Source organism: Elgaria multicarinata, chromosome 4 (genome assembly GCF_023053635.1).
Source record: "Elgaria multicarinata webbii isolate HBS135686 ecotype San Diego chromosome 4, rElgMul1.1.pri, whole genome shotgun sequence".
Taxonomy (NCBI): Eukaryota; Metazoa; Chordata; class Lepidosauria; order Squamata; family Anguidae; genus Elgaria; species Elgaria multicarinata.
Window position 1 is genome coordinate 43,306,772 of NC_086174.1, and position 23,957 is coordinate 43,330,728.

The 23,957-nt window shown below is 42.1% G+C and overlaps 1 protein-coding gene across 5 annotated transcripts in view; it reads left to right on the forward strand.

The window, feature by feature from the left end:
* The window catches only part of RBKS (ribokinase), a 72,285-nt gene extending 48,641 nt beyond the window's left edge, over nt 1-23,644 (forward strand). For 3 of the 5 annotated variants that reach the window (XM_063124172.1, XM_063124171.1, XM_063124173.1), the window contains 2 exons: nt 5,254-5,442; nt 23,210-23,644. In XM_063124172.1, the coding sequence (XP_062980242.1) occupies nt 5,254-5,442; nt 23,210-23,383 (363 nt within the window). In that variant the 3' untranslated portion in view covers nt 23,384-23,644. Of the gene's footprint in view, nt 1-5,253; nt 5,443-19,139; nt 19,261-23,209 lie in introns of those variants that run through there. The other 2 variants (XM_063124174.1, XM_063124175.1) reach the window with 2 other exon arrangements.
* Nucleotides 23,645-23,957: the final 313 nt, after the last annotated feature.

The window sequence follows — 23,957 nt, forward strand, 5'->3', positions numbered from 1 at the left end:
TAGTCGGTTCAAAGGAATTCCTCCACTCACCGCAACTGCTGCCTCGGCTTCCATATCTTTTGGTGTTCTCAGGCCTCGTTACAAAACCTTCAACAGCTCAAGAAGATGCCTTAAGCACTGCTCACCAGTGGATCCACTCAAACAGAATCAGAGCTTTCAAGTCAGCTCTGGGCCCATAACCTGACAGAGTACGCGCTTCCCTTCTTCCAGTCCAAAGAAAGACACAGAGTCTGCTGGTCCAATTAATCATAAATATATTTTCTAGCAACCATCCACCACCGACTACATCAACTACCCAACCACAACATGAACATTACCTACAGAATATATACACAGGGTTTTCAACCTGACCAGCAACATCCCAGGTGCTGCTAATCAGCACACCCTGGCTGATGCAATTAGCTCTCTTCATTTCAGGAGCTTGGTTAACCCTTACCATTCAGGTCTGTAAAATCCTTTTTACTTACAGTGAATACACTGACACAGCAGTGCAGTTATCTGTACTTAAGCTTGATTCGAGTTGGAGTATGCATTAACCGTCTAAGCCAGAAAAGCCTTGTGGAAAAAAAGGCAAGTTTGAAGAAGGAGGCACCACATATGCCAGCATTCCCCTAGCCTGTAACCTCCAGATATGTTGGATTACAATTCCCATCAGCTCCATTGACCATTGGTTGGGGATCCTGGGGCTTGTAGTCCAACACATCTGGAGGGCATCATTTGGGGAAGGCCGTCATACATTTTCAGGATGCAAGCAGTAAGATGCAGCAAGAAAGAATGGACCAGTTTGTTTAAGGGAACAAGAGACCTTCAAGACATAAGAGAAGCTGTGCTGTTCAGCAGCAGCCAGAACCCTAGTCTTGTTGCAACTTAAAGACTGGTTATGATACAGGTTTCTGAGAGCTAGAGTTCTCTTCACTGGGTGCAGGAAGTGTTATCCTTAGTTGGTGAGTATATATAAGGCCAGTTGAGATTTAAAGCTTGCAGTCTAATAAGCCATGGCTTACTAAGCCATGTCCATGTGCTCTCTCTTCCTCCTTTCTCTCATAATGGAAATCAACAATTCTGAGGATTATTGAAACACAGTTTGCCATTACATCTGAATCAGGAAACTGTGCTTAATCTGAGACTACAAATTAGGATGCGCTCCTGTTCTTATATCCTGGTTTGCAAATCCACAGTTTTCCGGTTCAGATGTAATGGAAAACTGTGGTTTAATAATCTCCGGATGTGTTGAATTCTACTCTGAAAGAAAAGAGGAGGGGGCACACAGGCATAAGACTTGTTCTTGGTTTAATAAATCATGGATTTTTTTTAGACTGAAATTGTTCCAGAGAGCTTCGACTATTGGGTGGTATAGAAATGCAATAAATAAATAATTCTGTCTGAACCAGACTTTAGACTGATGTTTAGGGGTAGAAGGTAGCATTGATTGAGAGAATGAGCTGTGATGGACGGTTTACATATTACCTAGAGTGGTATAGGTGCTCCCATGATCCTCTAGCTAATACCTGCCTCTTCCGCCTATGTAATTAGAGGAGAGCTATACCCCAGTGGTGTTGTCCATGACTCACTAGCGTAGGATATAACCACACAAACTGCCCTAACCACATAGGGCGCATATGTGGAAGATACAGATCTTACTTGGAAGAATTGGGAACAACAATGGCCATATTGGCAACCATGCCACGCCAGATGATATCTAAAATTGGGCCAAGTGGCAAGTGAACTACCCCCGAAATGCCTGATGAGCTGACAGCGAAAAGAACCGGGGTGGGGCTGGTGGGCATATTGCCATTTTTCCACTGAAGCACTAGAGACATATCTGGTCATGTTTCACAAGGTTTGGCAATTCAAATATTTACACAGAAGTCTGAGTAGAGTCAAACAAGAAGTTAGTTTCAGTGTAGGTTGTACCAGGGTAGCATATCTTTGAGCTATTGGACTAATTTGCGCGTGCTTTGTTTATGCCCTTGGTGATACAGTGACGGTGTTGCATCACCTGTAATGATGTATGAAAATGTGTGTAGATTAAGGACGTAAATAATTTGGATGTATTTAATTTTTAGTATTTGCTCATGTCCCTGTGAATGTTGTATGTCTTTCAAAAACGGGATGAGGAAAAACTTCTCTTGCTTGGTCCTGCGTAGACAACTATTAAGATATCCTTCTTGGCCTCCTGCTATTGTGTTTTATTTCTCTTTTTAAAAGCAGCCATTACTTATTTCCTCCAATTGTAACAGTTTTTTTAAAAAAAATTATTGGCGGGAGGAACTTTCCAACACAACCGAGTCGCTTTATATTTAATTTCACAATTGACACTTGGTCGTTCACTTCTGGCACGTACCGTCTGTCTAGTGTCTGCTACCTTTTGCAGGGAAGTGGCTCCCAGCCTATTCCATGGTGTCCTCATTTCCCCCCTTTTCCTCAGTAGTTGCATACAGCTGGAAGCAGCTCTTTGCAGAAGGCAGACACAGCAGAAACTGCTAAAGGCATCAGTGTTTGATAAATCCACAACCACCATCACGTATGCCATAGAAGCAGGGCCAGACATGTCACAGTCAAGTGCTTAAAGAAATACCTCTTCCTTGTAACCAATGGTAACTTTTGAATAGTGAGCACCTATCATGGCAGTCCCCTAGCCTTTAGGAGAGTACACAAATGCAGGCTTATACAAGTCATAGGATCATAGGAATATGTCTTCTACTGAATCAGACTGTTGGTCCATTTACCCCAGTATTGTTGACAATGGGCCACTTCGCACGATCAAGCAGCCATGGTGGGCTGCAGCACTGGTGACCATTTTGAATATTCAAGCCATGAACGCAACTTGTCATGTTGTCCAAACCCAGTAAGGGTGGTTTGTTGGTATAGTTAACAAACAAAAGAAGGGAGAAACCGGTCCTCAGGATGCAAAAGGATTTATTTATACAAAGCCTGGCATGTTTTGGCATATGTCCTTTCAAAGGCCTTCTTCAGGGGGCTTACTTGTTAGAAGTTGGCTACATATTTCCTTCTAGCAATGAACTGTCTTACACTAATAATCATTGGTGACTGATTATTAAAGCTCCATCCGACAAGTGTTTTATCACACGCTCGTTACTGGGCACTCATGAATTACTCACATGACATTGTCTGCCTCTCGTGCATCTTCCCCCCTTCTGGCCTTAGTTGCAAACTCGCCCAGTGAAAGTCCAATTGCTTCTCTCTCCTACCGGACTGAATGGGACTAATCACTTCCTGAAGGCGACAGAGAAGGGACGGGAGCCGTACATTTGACCTAGATGTGATGGGGCTTTTAGTGTAAGACAGTTCATTGCTTGAGGGAAGTCTGCAGTCAACTTCTAACAAGTAAGGCCCCTGAAGAAGGCCTCTGAAAGGACACTGGCCCAAATGCATCAGGCTTTGTATAAATGCATCCTTTTGCATCCTGAGGACCTGTTTCTCCCTTCTTTTGTTTGACTTGGCTGCTTTCCTCCTTTTGTTTTTGGTATAGATAACAAGCCACCCAGAACCCATGGACCATTTTAGGGCTGTAGGTGGTTTGTTAACCATGGCAACAACCCACTCTTGCCAGTTTCAGATGCCACGACAACGCATGGTTGTTCCTCGAATATTCAGAAGTTGCCCAGCACATACCACAACCCACCGTGGGGTGGGCTGCAGTGATTGTGCGAACTGGGCCACTGCCTGGCAGCAGCTCTCCAGCAATTCAGGCAGGATTCTTTCCTAGCCCTAGCTGGAGATGCCAGGGATTCAACCTTGTGCTCTACCCCTGAGCTACAACTCTTTTGTAAAGAAAATGAATCTTAGTTTACCCATTCAAGGCCAACCCACCCTCAAAATACTTTGCATTACAATAGTTCACAGCAATGTACTGTTGCTGGCAAAGTCCAATTTCCCACCAGTTATTGTGAGGATTGCAGCTAAACTCAGAGGGAACAGGGAGGTGGCAGATGACATCATCCCTGTTAATCAAAAAATCCTTTGTAATCCATAAAGTCAACAGGGAGTGCTGCATATGTGTTTGTTTACATTTTGTATCTCGCCATTCCTCCAACAAGCTCATTGTGGTATGGCTGCATGCTCCCCATTTTCTGAACGGTGAGGCATGCCAGGGTCTTTGCCGCATGGGTTTTGTTTTTTAGGGGGTAAAAGAGTACTGGAGTTGCTTTATAATATTTTGTTTATTTGCAAACATACAAGGATAGTTTAAGTGGATCTACAAGGCAGAAACCTACACAGCACATCCCCAAACGTGCTCTCCCATTTCCAGCTCACTCAAAACAGAAACTCCCTAGGTCTTGCTGCCTCTGTCTCCATCTCTTCCACAACCACTACTCCACCTCTCTCTCTCTCCCTCTCCCATCCACACATGTTGGATTGAATTGGAAATGAGCCAAGCTATTTCTCTCCACCTTGGGAAATAGCTCCGTTAATTTTGAAACCAACCCATATTCGCTAACTTTTCCTGATGTTTTCCCATTGTTTTGCATAGCGGGCTGTTTGAGGCAAGAGGGAACCCCAACAACAGTTTTCTCAGAGGTAGCACTTCAAAGTAGCCCCTGAGGCCTCCATGGAATGAAAACAGCACACCCAAAAATATAGCATGTTAATGTATTTAAACAACCACCACCACTAATTGGAAAGCCCGGCTCTGTATACCCTTGATGGCAAACCCAGATTTGTTTCTGTTGAATGTGTGAAATAGCCCTCAAGCCAATATTTGTACAGATCTTTATCATAGTTATTATGTTACTTTTCACTCCAGTGCTCTGAATCTGGCAATTCAGTGATAGACCTCATTGGTGATAATCATAACCATAAAATGAAGGATGAGAAGTTGACCTGTGCTTCTAAAGTGATTGCTCCGCCTCTGACTATATTTATTATTTATTTGTTACATTTATATCCTGCCTTTTCTTCCAAGAAGCCTGAGGCAGTGTACATTTCATCCATTTTATCCTCACAACAACCCTGTGAGACAGGTTAAGGTGAGAGTCAGTGATTGGCCCGAAGACACCTATTGAGTTTTATGGTCAATTTGGGACTTGAACCCGGGTCTCCCCCATCCCAATCCAACACTGTAACATCTACACTGCCCTGGCGATACACCATCTCTCGCTATATTTGACAATAGTAAAGATTACATATTTGCTTTGCAGCACTGATACTCTTGAACAACTTATTTAGTGTTTTAAATTTTGTGAAGGGGTTTTGTTTGTTTACACATTTGGCTTTCATGTTTTCTCCAAGGCAGAAATTCTAACAGGAATTGCCGTTGGTAATGCCGAAGACGCTGGTCGTGTGGGATTAATCTTGTTAGAGCGAGGCTGTAAGACTGCCATTGTAACCTTGGGCCCAGACGGTTGTGTGATGGTTTCCACAAAGGAACCTGTCCCGAAACACGTCCCAGCTAAGAAGGTCACGGCTGTGGACACCACGGTAAGTGCTTGTGATTTAAGAAACTTGCTGCAGAGGAAGATTATTTGAGCACCAAAATCCCGGAGTGATCAGCCAGATCTTTGGGCAAGACGCATTGTGTGCCAGTGCCAGCAAACTGTCATCTCGCAGCCTGTTGTGCAGTGAATATCAGTTCACCCAAGGTTTATAGGCTGGTGTTCTGTAGCGAGTCCAGAGCACTATGTACTGATGATGTCATTGTATTCCTCCTTCGCCCTTCTGTCTCTCCAGTATTGCAGCAAAAAGCATTAGCAGTAATTCTGTTTCTGCTTGTGCAAGATGGCGACATAATCCCTCAGCACCATCACCTCAAACACCCCCATCCTTTTTGTGGTGGAAGAATGGAGACGCCCAACCATTCTCTCCTCAGACTCCCCAAAACTGAAGGACTGGCTCTGTCCACACATGCCTGAATTGTTTGCACTGGCAAAAGCCTTTACTTTGTAGAGCTTAAGTAGTATCAGGTGCTCAAATTCCACAGGGCATAGTTAAAAGGCAGAAGCGGCATTCCATGCCAAATTAATTTTGTCGCGATTTGTAAGGTCAATGACCTGCATCTTTCAAATACTGTAGGATTGGGGTTCTTCTCCCTCCCTTCCATTCTTTTCCTGTTTATAATCAAGCACTGAATGAGCCCTCCTTCGATGGAATGTCAGGATTTTAGTTCAGAAGCAGCGGCCATCAAGAAAGGCAACAGTTAAAAGGTTCTGATAACAATTTTCTCTCACCCGCATTTAAAAAGCTAGGACATTTTGTACTCGCCGTGCTGCCCGATGTAAATCCAGAGTAGCCCTGGCGATGTTGCTGAGAGCACTGTCTGTACTAACTATACATTTTAACTGCCTGATCTCATGAAATATAATGTGTGTTTCTCCTGCAGCAACTGTGACATCTTCCCCCACCCCTTTTGTGGAAGGCAAAACATTGTGCTGTTGTCTGCCTAAACCAGAATAGCTGGTTCAATTCAGGGGAAAGCAAAGTCCTCCAGAAGAAAACAAATTTGTGATCATGCTGGCTGCCTGTGCACGTCGCCGTTGCGACAGGGTTGAATCCTTTTGCACATCCCAAAATAGCAGACCGTGGATCTGTATAGAAATAGTTGAGATCTATAAACGCACATGAAGGTTTCTGAGAGTCTTCCTTGTGGAAGCTGCCCCTTTCCAAGCCTGAAATAGCAGACCCTGAATCTGTATAGACATATGTTTGTGTTCTCTGTATGCCTCTATTTTTTCCTTCTCCATGGTAGTTGCTGCCACGTTCCTTCTAATATTTTCCCCAGGGTTTCCCTTCAAACTGCTCCACTGCTAAATCCTTGAACTATGTTTTGAGCAGTTGGGAGCAGGATGTTATCAAAAGTGGTGTGATGTAGTGGTGACCTCCAAATGTGTTGGACATCTACGCCCATCAACCCCAGCCACCACGGCCAATGATCAGGAATGCTGGGAGGTAATAGTCCAAAACCTCTGGAGGACGCCTTAGTGGGAAAGGCTGCCTAAGGCCTTAGCTAGACCTAAGGTTTATCCCGGGGTCATCCCTACCTGCTCCCAGGATATCCTGTGTGTCATTTACATGAACAGGCATGACCCCGGGACGATCCTGGGATAAACCTTAAGTCTAGCTAAGGCCTAAGAGACACTTTGTTCTTCACATGGTCCAGGCATTGAACATCAGGCTCCGCTGGTTAATGTGGGAACTCAGCTGGTTAATGTAAAAGTGCTGATGTTTGGTTTTGTGAATGAAAGTGCCAATTATTTTGCTGAGCAATCCACTACTTTATGACTGCTGTTTTAGCAGTCTACCTTCCTTTGTTTTTTTGTTAAGTGATACTTCTTTCACACACTTCAGTCCTTGTGGATTGTCTCTTTGTGGTTAGGCTAAGAGTTTTCATAGACTTTTTTTTTTACTGATTAGATAACAATGGATTGCTTTAGTGAAATGATTGTACTTGTTAGTCATCCAGTAGACGTACTTGAACCCTTTGCCTTATTGGCACATGCCCAAGAAAGTCATTCTAAATGCTTCTTTGATTAATAATAATCTATGATCACGTAACTGGCTGCCCCCCCTTTCATTTTTTTAAATTTTTTTACCGACAAGGAAGGCTATTAAAATAGTTTCACAGATATTAAACCAATCTAATTGTACACACACCTCTCATTGGCAAAATACCTTGTTAGCTCCTTTTGGGCCTGAAAAAAAACTGTCAACGTCAGGTGTGGACTGTATGTTCCATCTGCCACTTAGTGTGGCTGATTTGAGTCTCCTTTAGGACACCTCAGTCATATAGGGACGTATGAAGAGCCTGCCTGAATCCGACCAAGGGTCCATCTGGTTCTAGGTAGCTGCCAGGGGTAAAGCAAAGATAACAAAAAGTCTTATGGCACTTAAAGACTGACAAAGCCTGCCTGGATTTTAAGATCTTTAGGGAAGGCCTCTCAGTACAGCCACCATCAGAGGCACGTTTGGTGGGAACACAAGAGAGGGCTTGGGGGCTAGGTTGGCCCCCTCTCTGTCGTCCTCCCACCAGTAGGCAAATACATTTTTATTCAGGTTTTGGCATATAAGCTGGACTTGCTGCTGAAGGGTTTTCATAGTTGGGTGCTTCTGTTTATTGTTTATAACTGTTGTTTTTTATTGCGTTTCTAATTTATTTGTTTTTATGTTACGTTTTAATTAACCTTTTGTTTTTAATCTGGATTTTATTATCGTTAGCCACCTTAAGCACCATTTCTGGTGGAAAGGCAGGATCTAAAATAAATAAATAATGAAATAATGAAATAAATGTCATAAGAACAAAAAAGAGCAGTGCTATCTCATTCAGGAGTTTGTTCACACAGTGGTCAACCCGATTCCTCTGGGAAGCCCATAATCGGGACATGAGCACAATTTCTCCCCCATTCGTATTCTCTACGGCTGGTATACACATTGCTTCTGAAACAAGAGATAATATATAGCCATCATGACTAGTAGCCATAGGTAGCCTAATGCTCCATGAATTTGTCTAATCCTCTTTGAAAGTCATCCTATCACATCTTGTGGTAGTGAGTTCCACAGCTTGACTCTGTACTGTGTGAAGTCCTGAATCTCCCAACACTGAGTTTCATTGGATGACCCCAGCTTTTAGTGTTATAAGAGTAGGTAGGGAGATTTTTTATCCATCTTTCTCCACAACATACTCTAAGCTAAACCCCAGATGTTGTAACCTTTCTTCATAGGTGAGTTACTTCAACCCCTTGATAGTTTTTGTTGACATTTTCAGCACTTCTTCAAACTCTCCAATATCTTTTTTGAGGGGTGATGACCATGGTATTCTAAGTCCTCAGAATTGTATATAGGCATTATGATACTGGCAGTTTTATTTTTTATTCCTTTCCTAATGATCCCCAATGTGGAATTTGCCTTTGTCACAGCAGCCATACACTGGCTTGATATTTTCATTGAGGTGTCCACCACAATTCCAAGCTTTCGTGGACTGCAGTCCCCTCATCAGATGCATGAAATATTATCCTCAGTTGCAAGAATATATGTACATGTTTTTGTGGTGTGGGATAGTGGGAATTCTTGGTAGTGAGGTCAGAGGAAAATGAAATGGAAAATGGACAGATAGAGACAGTTTAGTTAGAGCATGATTGTATACGAAATAAGCACAGTGACCCTTTACAACAGCAGAGATAGGTGATTGGTAGTCGGACAGGAAACCATTGTCTCTATTCCGATCCAAATAAATAGAACTGAATGTTTGATGAATTCAGCAGTTTCATGTTGGTGCCTCCCTTTGAAATGCCTTTGTGACGGCCACGTTGGGATCTGTGCCAAGGACCTTTAAAATTGTCAGTTTAAATGTTTTAATATTGGAACATATTTAATACAGTTTTAACTTTTGTATACCTCTATTTATAGGTTTTAAATGTATATGTTTTAAATTTTGTAATGCCGCCTTGAGGCACAGCGTTGGACAAAAGGTGGGATATTAATAATAATAATAATCTGATCGGTGTGCGTTCTAATAGTTGTTGCTAGGTTTGCCTTCCATGAGAACTTACCTACAGTAGAAATGGAGAATGTGCAGCCCTCCAAAGGTTGTTGGACTGCAACTCCCATCATCCCTTGCTAGAAGAATCAATGGTGTGGCATGGTGAGAGTTGCAGTCCAACAACATTTGAAGGTGGGACACATGTTTCCCATCCCTGATTCTAGCCCAGGTCACCTGCACATTTTTCCATCTGGAATGAGCAGCCGTTGGAGAAGTGGCCACTCAGGAAGCAAAGGGTTGTATGGGTGGAGGGGACTGCCTTCAGAGGCTTGGTGAAAGCTGTGAGCACCTTCCATTGCCTGACCCTGATCAAGAGGGTGACAAACAAACCACAACTTTGCATCTCAAGCAACAACATATGCAGTGATGGGGGATGCTTCTTCTTTTGCTAGAAATCTTATTAAAGAACATAGATTATGCATTTTTAATATACTTTTCTGCAGTATTTGTTAGGATGGATGTTTTATAAGGCAAAATTCTATAAAGTCCACCAGTCAATAGTATTTCCATTAAGACAACATGTGGAGGGAGGGGAAATGCTCTTTCTTTTGTTGATCTCATCACCAGTGCTTTATAGGCACATATACACAAGGTGGTGATAAAAATATACTTTTGTTAAGTATATACGAAAAGTTAACAGTGCAGTACTGAGCATGTTTACTCAAAAGTAAATCCCATTAAGCTCAATGGGGCTTACACCATAATAATTGTGGTTAGGGTGCGCTGTATCACAGCAATCCTATATCCACTTGTGTGGGACAAAGCTCCACCAAACTCAGTAAGACTTACGTTAGAGTAAACATACTTAGGACAGCACTTCCATTTTCTGATGAGATGTGTATAAGATCACACTATTAGGCTGGAATCCTATGCACATTTTCTCGAGAGTAAATCCTATTGAAATCAGCAGGCTTACTTCTGAGTAAACACGCATAAGCTTGTGCTGGACCTCTAGTAGTTACAATTAGAAATAAAATTAATTCGTATAATAAGGAAGTTCCTCTGGGAACTAGCATGCCTGTTCCATTGGCACACACATCCCTTCTCATTTCTAGAAGAGTCTGTTTTTTCCCTTACTTAAAATAACAGCGAATACACAGGGGTATATTTAAGTAGGTTTAGAAGATAATGGTCTTCTAGAGATAACCCCCCCCCAGCTTTTCACCTGCTCTGTTATGCCAGCCAGAGTGTTGCAACAAGCACAAAATGTCTCCTGTCTAATTGCCTTCCGTCTGAGGCTCTGGGGGTTACCTGCAAATAGGTCATGGATGATGTCACAATTCTGCATTGTCTGACAGTCGCTCCCAATGTGGGTGCAATTCTTTTTATAACAAGATGCAAGAGGTGAGCTCTTCGTTACAATCAGAATGTATCAGCATGCATTTCCCCATGTTAATAGCTGAGCAGGTCATCTTTTGCTTATTTGTTTGTTTGCTGCCCTCTGCTCTGCTGAAGTGGATAAAAGATGCGGAACAGCAGAGTGGGGAGTAAATATACTGATGGGCTCCAGGTGACGGTTTCTTGCATTCTCCATCAGGTGCATTTTTTCTGTTGTGAAAAGGGCCTTTTCATTCGTAGAATAGTCTCCCAAGGGAGCATCATCATTCAGCCCACCCCCACCTACTTTTAAATTGGCTTTTAAGATTATTTTTATTCCAGCAGGCTTCTTCTTTTCTCAATTGTGTCTTTGATGTTTTTAACCTTCTGCTGTTGATAAGATTTTTAGGAAGTTGTTTTGTTTCACAGCTGTTTCTTTTGTTGTTAGGTTTGCTTTCCATTTTCTTGTAACTTATATTTTTATTTTAAGGTGCCTTGAGTTTGATTAATATCATTGTAAGGTGGGATATAGATGTCCAAATATATAAATAAGCTGGAACTGAGTGAAATAACAACAACAACAACTTAGAGCAAGTGGATGTCTGGAAAAATCAGGTGTCTTCTGGACTGGGGTTGGGGATCTACTCATAATGTTGTTCCTACTGCGGAGATAATGCAGCCTACACTGGGCCTCCAACCATTACTACCACCTGTGTCAAATTGGTGCCTAGGTGAGTCTGGACTGGGTGACCACGATGGACTGTTTCAAACTCAATTTTATTTATTTTCATTTATTTATTTTTATTTATATCCTACCGTTTTTCTTCCTCCTCCTCCTCCTCTCCATTTTATCCTCACAACAACCCAGTGAGGTAGGTTAGGCCGGGAGTCAGTGACTGGCCCAAAGTCACCCAGTGAGCTTCCATGACAGAGTGGGGACTAGAACTTGGATCTCCTGATTCCCAGTCCAGCACGCTAACCACTACACCACACTGTCTCTGTGATCACATTTTATGATTTTATACTACTTAAAATGCTATTTTACTGCTGCCAAAGCTAGATATTCTGCACACTTACAACAGCTCTGGACAAAAGGTTGACCTCAGCAGAAAGTTAGAGAACTCAGATCAGTTCTCCATCCCAGGGATTTTCTTCAATACCAGCTATTCTATCCTCAAACCCCTCTTTACTCTTTGGGTATGACTTGAATGTATCTCCAAATTCTGGATGAGACACAAGCCATGAAAGTGCAATGGCTACTGGAATAAAATGGAAACGTATAAATAAATCCAGAGAGAGAGAGACCTTAAAAAAGAAGGAGGAAAGAAACAAAACAAAAAAGCCCAATCTTTGTTTCCTGATTTTGTGGCCTAACGGCTGTGACTCAGAAAAATATAAATACTGAATCCAATCCAGTGACTAATTACTCAAGATTCTGTGCATCAGCAGAAGTAGAACCTGTGGTCAACTCTAATACTATCAAATGCCTTTGCTATTCAATAATATCCTTCATTTCTTGCTATCCAGCATGCAGTTTACCCAAAGAAAGGGTGATTTTTGTTTCAGTTAACCTCTTGACAATGAAAAAAGCAGCTGCTAGTAAAATGAAGCAGTTGGCAGACAAAGTGTCTGAGGGAGACTTCTGCAGTTCGCTAAACAGAGCGTGGTTAACCTTTTCCTACCCATAACTCTTTGCCTCAAGAGTGGAAAATGGCATTGACCACAATGTGAAGGGCCTGTTAACAGTGGCAGCCATTATCAGGCGAGCAATTGGGCTCTAATTGTGGTTAATTGCACACCAGCCTGGTGAGGTGGAGGGTATTATTGTAAAAAATTATGCCCCAGATAGTGATAATATAATAGCTCCCTTTATTTTTCATGCAGCCAAAATAACCCTGTGACTTAGCCTGCTTTCTCGCCTACAAATATGCAACCCAATGAATTTCTGTAATACAAAGAGCCATACAGAATAAATTAACCCACCAGCTGCTCCAATCAGCAACAATTACATTTTATTTAACACTGCATCTATTATTTCCTAAAGTTCAGCTTGGCTGTGAAAGTCGCATGACTTGAAATCATTCCCTCTGACTTGACTCACTTTATAGTAGACAGAGGTCTCTTAGGTCATCCTGGCTTCTGATCCCGATATGGATGCTTATGGGCTTTCCAGATGATCCCTTCTCTCCCCCCCCCCCCCGCCCCCACAATAAACATGCACTTGTTACTCATTTGAGGTCGGGGAACCAGATGTCTTTCCTCCAGGGAGTGCCTCTGTTGCAGGGATAGCGTATTTGTCGCTAGGAAAGTGGCCTTGCAGTAGCACATTATTTGCGATGGAGTGTCATGTGGAATGTTGTTTGTGAGTGTTGTTACTCCTGCAATGCCTTATTCAGAGAAAGCATGCAGCCTCAAATCTGCAGTTAACTTGGGTCTGGGCTCAAAAACTCAATCATGTATGCAGACTCCCAGCCAGCTAGTTATCAGTCTCTTTCCAAACTTCCATTCTTAGGCAAAGTTTTTAAGTAAGTGATTGCCCTCGAGCTCCAGACACAACTGGAGTCTTCTGGACTCTTGCCATAGGTCTATCACAGCCTTCAAGATCAGCTGAGAGCGCTTGCTTGATCATAGCATCCATTTGCCAAGTTTTGTACAGCAAAGGTAAGTGGAGAAGCTCCTTCATTGGGCGCCCTACCATTGTTCCTTCACCTATCAGATCACCAAATAACTATCCTGCTGTGGCAATGCTACTGGCTCCTCCCCTTCCCCAACACAGGGAGACAGGAAATAGCACTACGGATGTTGCCTTGGGTGTAGCTTAAGGATAGCATGAAACATAAATTCCTTTTTCAATATTCTGGAAAGGGCCAAAATGTCCAGTTGGGCTCAGCACATAAAGATGGTCATTAGCAGGGTGAAAGATACTGGAGTCAATCTGTGTTGCAGGGATTCCTGTGGAAGAGGAGCCAAATGTGAATGAGAATGAGCAGTAGTCACATGGTTTGGCAATAGTGTGTAGGAGCTCCATGTTATATACCAGGGCTGTTCGAGGCACCTTTCTCTGTTTCTATTTTTTGACAGTCCTGTACTGTGTTTCTGAGGATTGCAAGCACTTTACAAACCTTAGGGCATCAGGCTACCCTTGGAGATCAGAAAAAATCATTATCCCTAATTTGCAGAAAGGAAAAAATGAGGCATTGGGAGGTGCACAGATTTTTCAAAGATCATCTCCACATAATGAAGCAAAGGTTGCTCTTTGATTCTCTGCTGCACAGCCAGATATGAAGTCTTGTAATACTGGATCCCAAGGCTTGCCCTGACTAGTTCAAGACAGCACCATATGATTAAAAAAAGGCCTTTCCCCCTGCTCAGTATAAATGGCTTTTTGATCAATGAATGGAAATGTAATTTAAGCAAATTGAGCAAATGTAAACAGGGTTGTTTCGGTACAGCTTGCAGTCTTAACATATGCAGTGGGAGAGCTGGAAGACCACCCAGGTCATGGTCTGGTCTAACTTCTAAACCACCCAGCTCCCTAATTAAATCCCTTTCTATCCCTTGTTTTTGGGAGAGGGGGCTGCAGCTTTTCATCATCTCATTACAGATGGGAATGTATAATTGAATGGCGATCCAGCTGTTGGAGAGATGTGAATTGTGAGCAATGTCATAAATCAAGACATTGATGAAAATCAATGTCTAGTCATTCTCTCCCTCTGAGTTTAAAGAGAGCCTCACGGCTCAAACATAACACAGCCCTTGGTCTTAATTTGACCAGGGCTCAGGCTCAGAACACGGTTTTCAATGCCAGATCTACCCTGGGTTATGTGAAGTAACAAAAGAGAATGCCAGTGGGAATGTGTAGAGTGCCTTTTATTACTGAGTCACTGGAACCTGTCAGTGCATAAGTAGAACTAGGGAGAAGGGCAGAAAGCAGAAATTCTCGGAACTCCAGACACTTCTGTAGACACTTAAGCACATACCATGTCTAGTGCCTGCTTCTAAGATGTCCACCCTGGTGGGTTTTTTCCTAGAACAAGAAGAGGCAAACTAGACCTCCTCATTTCTGTGCTGCTCTTTGTGCTTGTGCAGTCCACAAGAGCCCAGCCATTACTAGCACGTAAATGGTTCAGTTTGCCATATCAACCAAACAGCTGGGGAGACTCGTTACAAGTAGATCTCCTGGCAAAAACAGATCCAAACTATCACTTGACCCTGCAGGCTAGAACACTCCTCTGTGAGAGCAAACCTGCCAGGAGATAGGTGTGTCGCCTTGCTGCTAGAAATGGCAAACTGGGGCACTTACTCTTGAGTATATATAGTGGCTGGTAAGCAGATACAACCTTGCTGCCTAAGATGGCAGCCTGGAACAACTGCCTCAAGCAGATCATGATAACTCATTTTTCCATTTTGATCTATCAGCTGGTGAAGAAACACGACCCAGTGTTCTCTCCCATCTACGCCGTAACCTGCTTTCCATCCCATAACTGCAGCAAACAAACCCCACAGCATTACACACAGAGATTAAAATATACGTAGCTTCCTGCCCTTTAGCATGCTACTTTTTATATGTTTGCTCCCTTCTTTTATAACATTTGAAGCCCCCCCCCCCCCCCCCCAGCACAGGCCCACATATAACCTATAGTGCAAACATCCCTTAGTGGAGGCAGGCAGACAGAGCACAGCTCAACGCCTGTAGCCACGGAGATTATGGCATTGCAAGATACTGGTCAGGATTTAAATTAATTGCCTCCTGATCTTGGATACTTATAGGCAAGCCAACACTAGCAGGATCCTGTTTCACCCTAACGACTTAGAAGACTAGTTTGTATGGCTGGTAACCTGACGTCAGCTACAATCGTGCAGATTTGTTATTTTCAGACAAAATATAGAAATGAGCCATAGCTAGTTTTGCAAAAAAAAATCTGGAAGGCCTAGCAATCAAATGCTAGTTTGCTGGAATTTGAAATATTTGTTTGTGCATTGTTGGGCCTGACCTTTGGTTGCCTATATTGGGAAATGAACCTCACCTGTGCAGTCAAAATATAGTAATAAATTAAATAACTGGCAATATGCTGCCCTCTGGCTGCCTTTCTCTGTCTAATGGTAGACAGCCCTGGATTTAGGCTGACATCTACAAACAAGATGGCACTGCCAAGTAATTTGAAATATTTTTGCAGTCTTCAAGTCCATGGATGGTTTCCAGTGTGATCCCCCCACCCTCCCATACAGGAGAGCTGTTTCAGATTTTATCATCTTCCTGGTATTTGCTTCCAAATTCTACATCTCAAGGTCAATCTTTGTGTTCCTTACCGCTCCTTCCTTGCACACTACCCAGATTACCTTCATTTACCTAATTTAAAATGGGCTTCAGTTTATACTCTTCTTAAAAGTATAAGAGATGTTCTTATATGGCTGGAAATCGTTGCTGTTCTCTTTTCCTTCCGCTGTGCAGAACCCAGTGGAGGCTGGTAGCTTCGAGGTCAGTGAGGCAGTGAATCTGCTCTGGGTTTCAGCCAGAATCAGTCAGAACACCAAAGGAGCTATCCAAGGTGCATGCTGGATAGCTCCTTTAGAGTGCTAACTGGTTCTGGCTGAAACCTGGTGCAAATTAACCACATCACTGACCTTGGAGCCACCAGCCTCTACTGGCAGGACACCTTTCTGCTTGAGGGCAGAATTCCATTTCAGAGAAGTTCTGAGGGGGTGGATTTCTGTGATGGACAGGGCTGAAGGTAATTTTGACAAGGCCATCCCCCCTCCCCCCAAATACCAATATATTTTAGCTTAAAGCTCTTAATACCAGTAACTAAGCCTTGGAGAGATATTTCATTCTTTCAGAATGGGGGAAAGCCTCACAAAAGCCAGGAATCCACCAAATAATTGGTAGCTGGGGAATCGCGAGTGGGTCTAGAGCAGCCTTTCTCAACCTGGGGCGCTCCAGATGTGTTGGACTACAACTCCCAGAATGCCCCAGCCAGGCTGGGGCATTCTGGGAGATGCAGTCCAACACATCTGGAGTGCCCCAGGTTGAGAACCACTGGTCTAGAGGAACGGGATGTTCTGGCAAACCCCATAAGGCTAGATTTGACCCTGGCCCTGGGTTCTGCACCCCTGCCTTAAAGCATACTTTACCCCATGAACACCCCCATATAGTAAAATTACCACAAGATGTAGTGATGGCCACCAATTTGGATGGTGTTAAAAGGCGGTTGGATACATTCCTGGAGGAGAAGGCTATCAATGGCTATTCGTCCTGATGGCTATGTACTACTTCTAATAGCAGAGGCAGTAAGCCTATGTACACCAGTTGCTGGGAAACATGGGCAGGAGGATGCTTTTGCACCCGTTTCCTGCTTGTAGGTCCCTGGTCGACAGCTGGTTGGCCATTGTGTGAACAGTGCTGGACTAGATGGACCCTTGGTCTGATCCAGCTGGGCTCTTCTTATGTTCTTATTTGCCATATCTTGATTTAAAAGTGCTTAGTGGGACAATGAGAATCACTGAGATACACTTAGCCCAGATATACAATTTATATAAAGGGCAGGGAAGAACGTAGTGTTACTCTAGATGTCAAAGAGGGCATTGAGTCCAACAAGTTAGACAACATAAGAGGAACAAACTCCTTCACCGAGTCACTGTGAGAGGAACAAATAGGCCCAAAACGCAGTAGAATACTGGGGACATTCTGTCACACCCTTTGGCAAAAGCAGTGAGGTTGAGCTTGAGGTAGAGAAAGAGAGAGAGAGAGAGAGGCAAAAGGAGAAAATGTAGTAATAATGGGTGACTTCAATTACTTTCACATTGACTGAAATATACAATCAAGTCATGACAGCATTTTGGTCTCTCCCATGACCCTAGAACATGGGTTCCATTGATTTGCAATAGGTTCAAGACAGATGAAAGAAAGTTCTTTTTCATACAAGTCAGAATTCATTCGTGGAATTGGCTAAAAGTCTTGATCGCCACTGGCCTAATCAGATCATTCCTTGAGGTTAGGTCATCCAAGAGCTATTAGCCATGACAGTAATGGAGCATGCCTTCTGGACTAGATGGATCCTTTGCCTGATCTAGCAGGACTCCAGTTATGTCTATCAAGTCAGAGGAAAAGAAGATTTCCTGTGAGATAACAAACACATCCATCATTTTCTGAAATAATGAGTCAGAATCAAAATTATAATCAGTAACCCTTGAACCATATTTTCACCCCTTCTCAGAAATATTTCACAAAGATTCTTGAGTATTTGGGTGCAAAAGAATAATTTCCTCTGTAGATCACATTTCAAGTTGATTTTAAAGAATATGTAGATTATTTTTCTGGAAATGTATGAAGAAGGCATGTTGAAAAATCCATGTTAAACACTGAGAAAGTATTTTTCCCCAATAGGAAAAAGAAAATATCTGAGTATTCGAGGTAGTGAGTGCTTAATTGCAATCACAATTCTAGAAGTTGGAGAGGAATTATGAGAGTTTGTACAGCATCATGCCCATAGGTGATACTTTATGAATAAATGTTTTTTTATCTGTTGAAGCAGGGATTCACCATATTCAGTCATCCTGATGGGAACTCCTGAATCCAGTTGAGAACAATCATTCACCAAGCCAGAGATAACAGTAGGGTCAGAGTAATCAACTAAGGCCCACTGCATGCTAGAAGTGAAAGCGGAACGTAAAGCTATCATGAATACCCCATAAAATGTGTTGCAAGAGCAGCGTTGCACTAACCCTTTAAAAATCACAGTGGTGTGTTAGTCTGGATTCTCAGAACTAGCAGACACTTTCAAAAATGTTTGCTTTATATATACACTTTATCATTGTGCCTGCCTTCAAATCTGTTCAAAAGTGAGACATCTCCCAGATGATTGATGGGCCTTGAAAATCTAAAGCGTTGTGGAGATGACAAAAATGAACAGTCTGCAGAGCTCTTTGGCTGTGCCTTTTTAGATTAACGTTCGGGGTGGGGGGAGGAATGTGCAGGATTGATCGTTGCATGTCTCTTGAGTTGTTTCGCAATGTATACCGCAAACTAGATAACTCTCCAGGACTCTCTTCTGCTGGCCTTTGATCTTGAATGTTTTGTGAGGTAGGATGTTTTCAAGAAGAAAGGAAACCATGTACACACTAGATACTCTATCTGGGCTCATCTCTCAGGAATGCATGGGGTTAACAGTCAGCACCATTTAATCACTTGCAAATGACCCATCAGGAAATCTGTCAGGAAGTGGGTACAGATTCCTGAGGACTGATGCAACAGTATTGCACTGGTGTACTTTTCTAGCAGCACTCTGTGGGGTGAACATTTTTCAGTAATATATATCCATGCTCTTCACAGACATGAAGGGTCATAAGCTATAGCACATTAGCTATGAATGTCTACCTCAAGTGTAATGACAGCAGCCCTTCCAGCCCAAGGGTGTTTGTAGGCAGCCTCTTTTGACTTTCTGACACAACATCCTCAACAGTACATTAGAAATACATGAATGAAGAGGTAAATTAAGGTGAACATATAACAAACAGGGACGCCACACCCAAAGAGTAGTTCATAATGCAAGGGTGAGGGAATCTCTCCAAAAGTCAATTTTGGAGAAGCTCTCGGGTCTGAATTCCAGTGCTGGGCATAGCCAATGGCAAAACAGATGGGGCAAAAAATATTTGTATATTTTAGTTTAAAAGCTCTTACTGCCAATCACTGAGCCTTAGGAGAGGAGTTTCAGCCTTTGAAAATGGGGGGGAGGGGACGCACAAAAGCTGGGAAAGAACCAGATGAATGGTAGTTGTGGGGAGGGGAAAGGGGTGGAGCCATCTGGAGAACCCCATAGAGTCAGATTTGGGTGCCAGGAAGGCTGGATTTGGCCTCTGGATTAGCTGACATTCCACACATAGATTTTTGTGGGTTCAGAGCTACTTGACTTTGGCATGAAACATTTGGGATGAAAATGGGAAAGTATGCGCATGGGAGATATAAAATTAGGAGAAATTGCAGATAGTTACCGTAGAGGGCTTGCTATTTATTTCAATATTTGTATACCTCCTTTCAGGACAAGCCCTCCCAAGGGCGCCCTCAGCATGTATTAAGACCATAAAAATCATTCATCACCAAATTGTAAAAACACACAATCTGTATTGAACATTAAGAATACTAATAATATTACCACAGCAGCAGTTTAAAAAAGGTGGCAGGCTACCAAGAATTAATAAGTAGCAGCTAAAAACAAAAATGAAACATTAATAATAGCAGTTTTAATACAGTGCCCTAACAACATTAATTTTAAAAGCACCTTGAAATGAGAAAGATTTCACAGCCAATAACTAAAGCAAATATTTTCAAACGTTTTTGTTTGTGAAAGAAGAAGATTAAGGGTGACTGCTTTTCTCTGCCTCGTGTAGGAGGTGGACCTTGATGAGCTGCCTTGAATTACCACCATGAATATGGTGGAAAACAATAGTTATTGTCTTCTTTCTTTGGTTCTTATTCATGTATACCCTCTCATGCTAGTAGCCAGGGTCACTGTTTTCTCTTTTAAAGTTCAAAATATAGAATTCAGCAATCTCAAATATAATGATATTACAGACTAGGGGGGCGGGGGAACCAAAAAAACTCCAAATGAAATGTTGGAAGAATAGAACAGTAAAATAGCAGAAAAGAAAAATAGGGAAGAGAATTGTTGTCCAACACCATTGAAAGAAAAATGAGAAGCCATATGTCAGAGTTGAAACAGACCAGACACAGCCTTGACTTCTTACTGTAAATACAGTTAAGGAATGGAACAAGTTGAAACAGAATTTGTGGATGCTTCTCTTTGCAATTTTAAAGATGAAACTACATCAGCATATATTGGGAATGGTTTCAAAAGTAGGGAGCCTAATAATGAAAGAGCTCAGGAATGTATTGGTACAGGATAGCAACAAAATATTATGGCTTGCCAGATTTCATCCATATTATGGCAGCTCCCCAAAAACATGCAATCCCCTTTTCGTCATTGAAGTGAAGCTGGTATTGCAGCTATTGGACTACAGATAAACCTTGATCTAGATTTGAGTATAGTCTGTGCTATTTTTTTAAACTCTGCATCCAAGCAATCCAAGTGCTGAGAAAAGAAAGGATCTTGCAATTTGAATAAATTATGCAATTGAGCCACTGTGCATATCACTTACTCTGGTGCCAGTGGGGAGGACCTATGCAGAGCATTAAAGCCCTAATAAAAAAATCAGTTTCAGCCACTTCTGAGGATTTAGTCACTACCCACATATTTTCAATAATATCTTCAGAGCTATAAGGGCCAGAAATTTCCTGTATTTTTCAAATTAAAGTGCACATCCTCAGAGAGCTGAATTCTGTGACTTTACCGCTCTTCTGTGGAATTGGCATGCCGACAGCCTTCTTGGTCTGGCTTCCACTGGGGATGCATTCAGGGCAGGACTTTGGATCAGAGGTTTAGGGTCCTGCTGAGGAGGAGGAGGACACACACACACCCAAACACAGCAGGACCAGCTTATAATATTTTGAAGTGAAGTAATCCCATTACCATCTAAAGAGCTCCCTGCCCCATAAGACCATTAAATCCATTGTCTGAAATTAACTAACATAACTGCACTGTTGCTTCTAGAAGCCTAAACTGCATTTTACTTGTGAAATGTGTCAGGCCTTTACAATCACACCCGTGAAACCTCAGGGTGGGGGACAGGGAGCAACCACTGGAAGACAGGGGAATTTAGAAAGTAGAACGAATTGTGCCCCTTTCCCTCTACTTGGTCTCTCCTACTAGTCACGCCCAAGAAAAGCAACCCTTTTCTGTTTAAAAGGGTGGTCAAATTACATCCTTGGCTTTGAAGCTTCTGCTGTGCTGCACAGTATGTTAATACAGTGTGGGTCCTCTTTTTCTGCTCTCTGCGCATACACAAAGCCACACACATTCGTAGCAAAAGTGTGCCTTCAGCAACTTATTCTCCATGTGTAGCTGCTTGCCTCTGAAGTTTAACTGTCCTTCTGCATATCTGGAGGCTTTAAAATACAGGCACTATGCTGGTCTTTTTCCTGGTTTCTGCTAGTCCCCACTGAACAGAGGAATCAACTTGGAACTGTCACTTGCATGTTTCTGTCTTCTATACGTGTCCCAGTTCAGAAATCGGATGTGTAGACATATTCTTAATTAACTGCAAGGCTGCAGGAACTGCTGTTCCATCCTGTTTCTCTATTGCTATGTCTATGAACTTTATTTCTCATAGCCTGTAAACAGGTTAGTTAGTGGTTGATTCCATGGTATCTTTGTGTAACAGCCTCAGAAGCTCTTTAAGGACAGTGCATTAAACTGGACATGTTATGGGACTGCCTTATTTCCCCTCTATGAAGCACTTCTCAGTCAGTCCACTTGAGGAAAAAAAAGGTTATTTGCCATTGTACAAAATAAAATACTCTGCCAAAAGTACATTTTGGACTATAAAGATAAGGGCACGATGCACATTCCCTCAACAATAGCACTCAAGCCAGCAGTGGCAAGCTCTGCCAACCTCCTTCTCAGAGTTATTTCCTCTTAGGGAAGAGTCATTGTACAAGGAGCTAATAAAAATAATTTTAGAAAAATGGAGAGAGCTGGAATCCAGAAGTGTGAAATCAATGTGCAAGTCAAATTCTGCTCTGGTGACCCCACTTGTCAATTTAGGTACTTTTCTGCTTTATCAAGCTAATTTCATTTAAAATGATAGCAAATGCCGAGAGAACGACAGCTTTAACAAATTGATGTAATGAATTAGTGAATAAGAACAGAGCCACTGCACTGAGCAGAGAACATGGCACGAAAAAAAACTCTTGTGCGTGAACGGGGGGTGTATAGAGGGATGTGTGTAGTGAGAAAAGAGATGGGTATGTGTGACTTTGCTAGAAAGTAACATGGGACTTAAAAGTATGAAATGTGCTTGTTATGGCTTCTTCCCAAGGAATCTTGAAGACTTTCTATGTACAGATGGCACTAATTGAGAGATTTCTAATCTCTTACGGAAGCCAAAGCAGTTCAGTAGTTCTGAAATTGCATTAAATTTCCTGCATAGATATGTCATGTTGTAACGTGCATATTTACACTGCAATGTTTAGTGAATGTCAGCTTTCACACATGTATATTGATAATTTGGGACAAATCTTATGAATACCAAAAGCTCAAGAGATCCACCAATAAATCACTTATATGTTTGTTTGTATTCAGTGATGTATATGTTTTGAGATGGAGAAATAGGTATTTATATATCAATGTCAACATCCACCAAATTCTTGCCAGGTATGTACATATTTAAATGCACAGATATGCAATTCAACTCCAGGGCTGGAAGGATACTAATTTATCTAAGCAAACCTCACAGGTCTTTCTATATAACTACATTTAAAGTAGCTTCTTTTTTCTTTTTTTTTAGGGAGCCGGTGATAGTTTTGTGGGAGCACTGGCTTACTACTTAGCCTACTATCCCAGTCTGCCTCTAGAGGAAATACTGATGAAGAGTAACTTCATTGCATCCATTAGCGTACAAGCAACAGGGACACAGGCCTCTTATCCCTACAGAAAAGATCTGCCACAAGAACTATTCTAAGCTGTAATCTCTACCTTGTCAAAACAGCGGGTACTGCTTTTTCTCTTCGTTCAAGTAAGGGAATTCTTGTGATTAGCTAAGGTTTTTAACAAATGCCTTGTAATTGAGTGCTAGCCCCACAGTGTCTCACTCAGTGTAATGTCACTCTGGGACATAGCAAAAAAATAGCATCAGCACTTCATATTAAAATTAATGAATGAGACACTCTCATTCAACTAAGGGAAAAATGAAATGAGATTGTTTGTTTTGATGCTGTAATTATGTCTTAATAAATGTTTTTAAAAATCAGTTCTCAGTTCTGAAGTTGTAATCTCAAAATGACGTGTTTCAAGAATGAAATTTCCACAAAACTCTGAAATCTCTCATTCTGTTGGGAAATAGTTGCCAAAATGAGAACTTTACTGCTAGTCAATGTTTATATTAGACCTGCAAACACAAGACTTTACACAAGGCTAACAGATTATGAGGTGAAATACTGTAGCAGCTGTCGCTCTAAAGTGTTCTTCTCAGTTTTGGAATGGCTACCACAGGCAATGTTGATTATAATCCTCTAGTGTATGATGAAGCCTTCAAG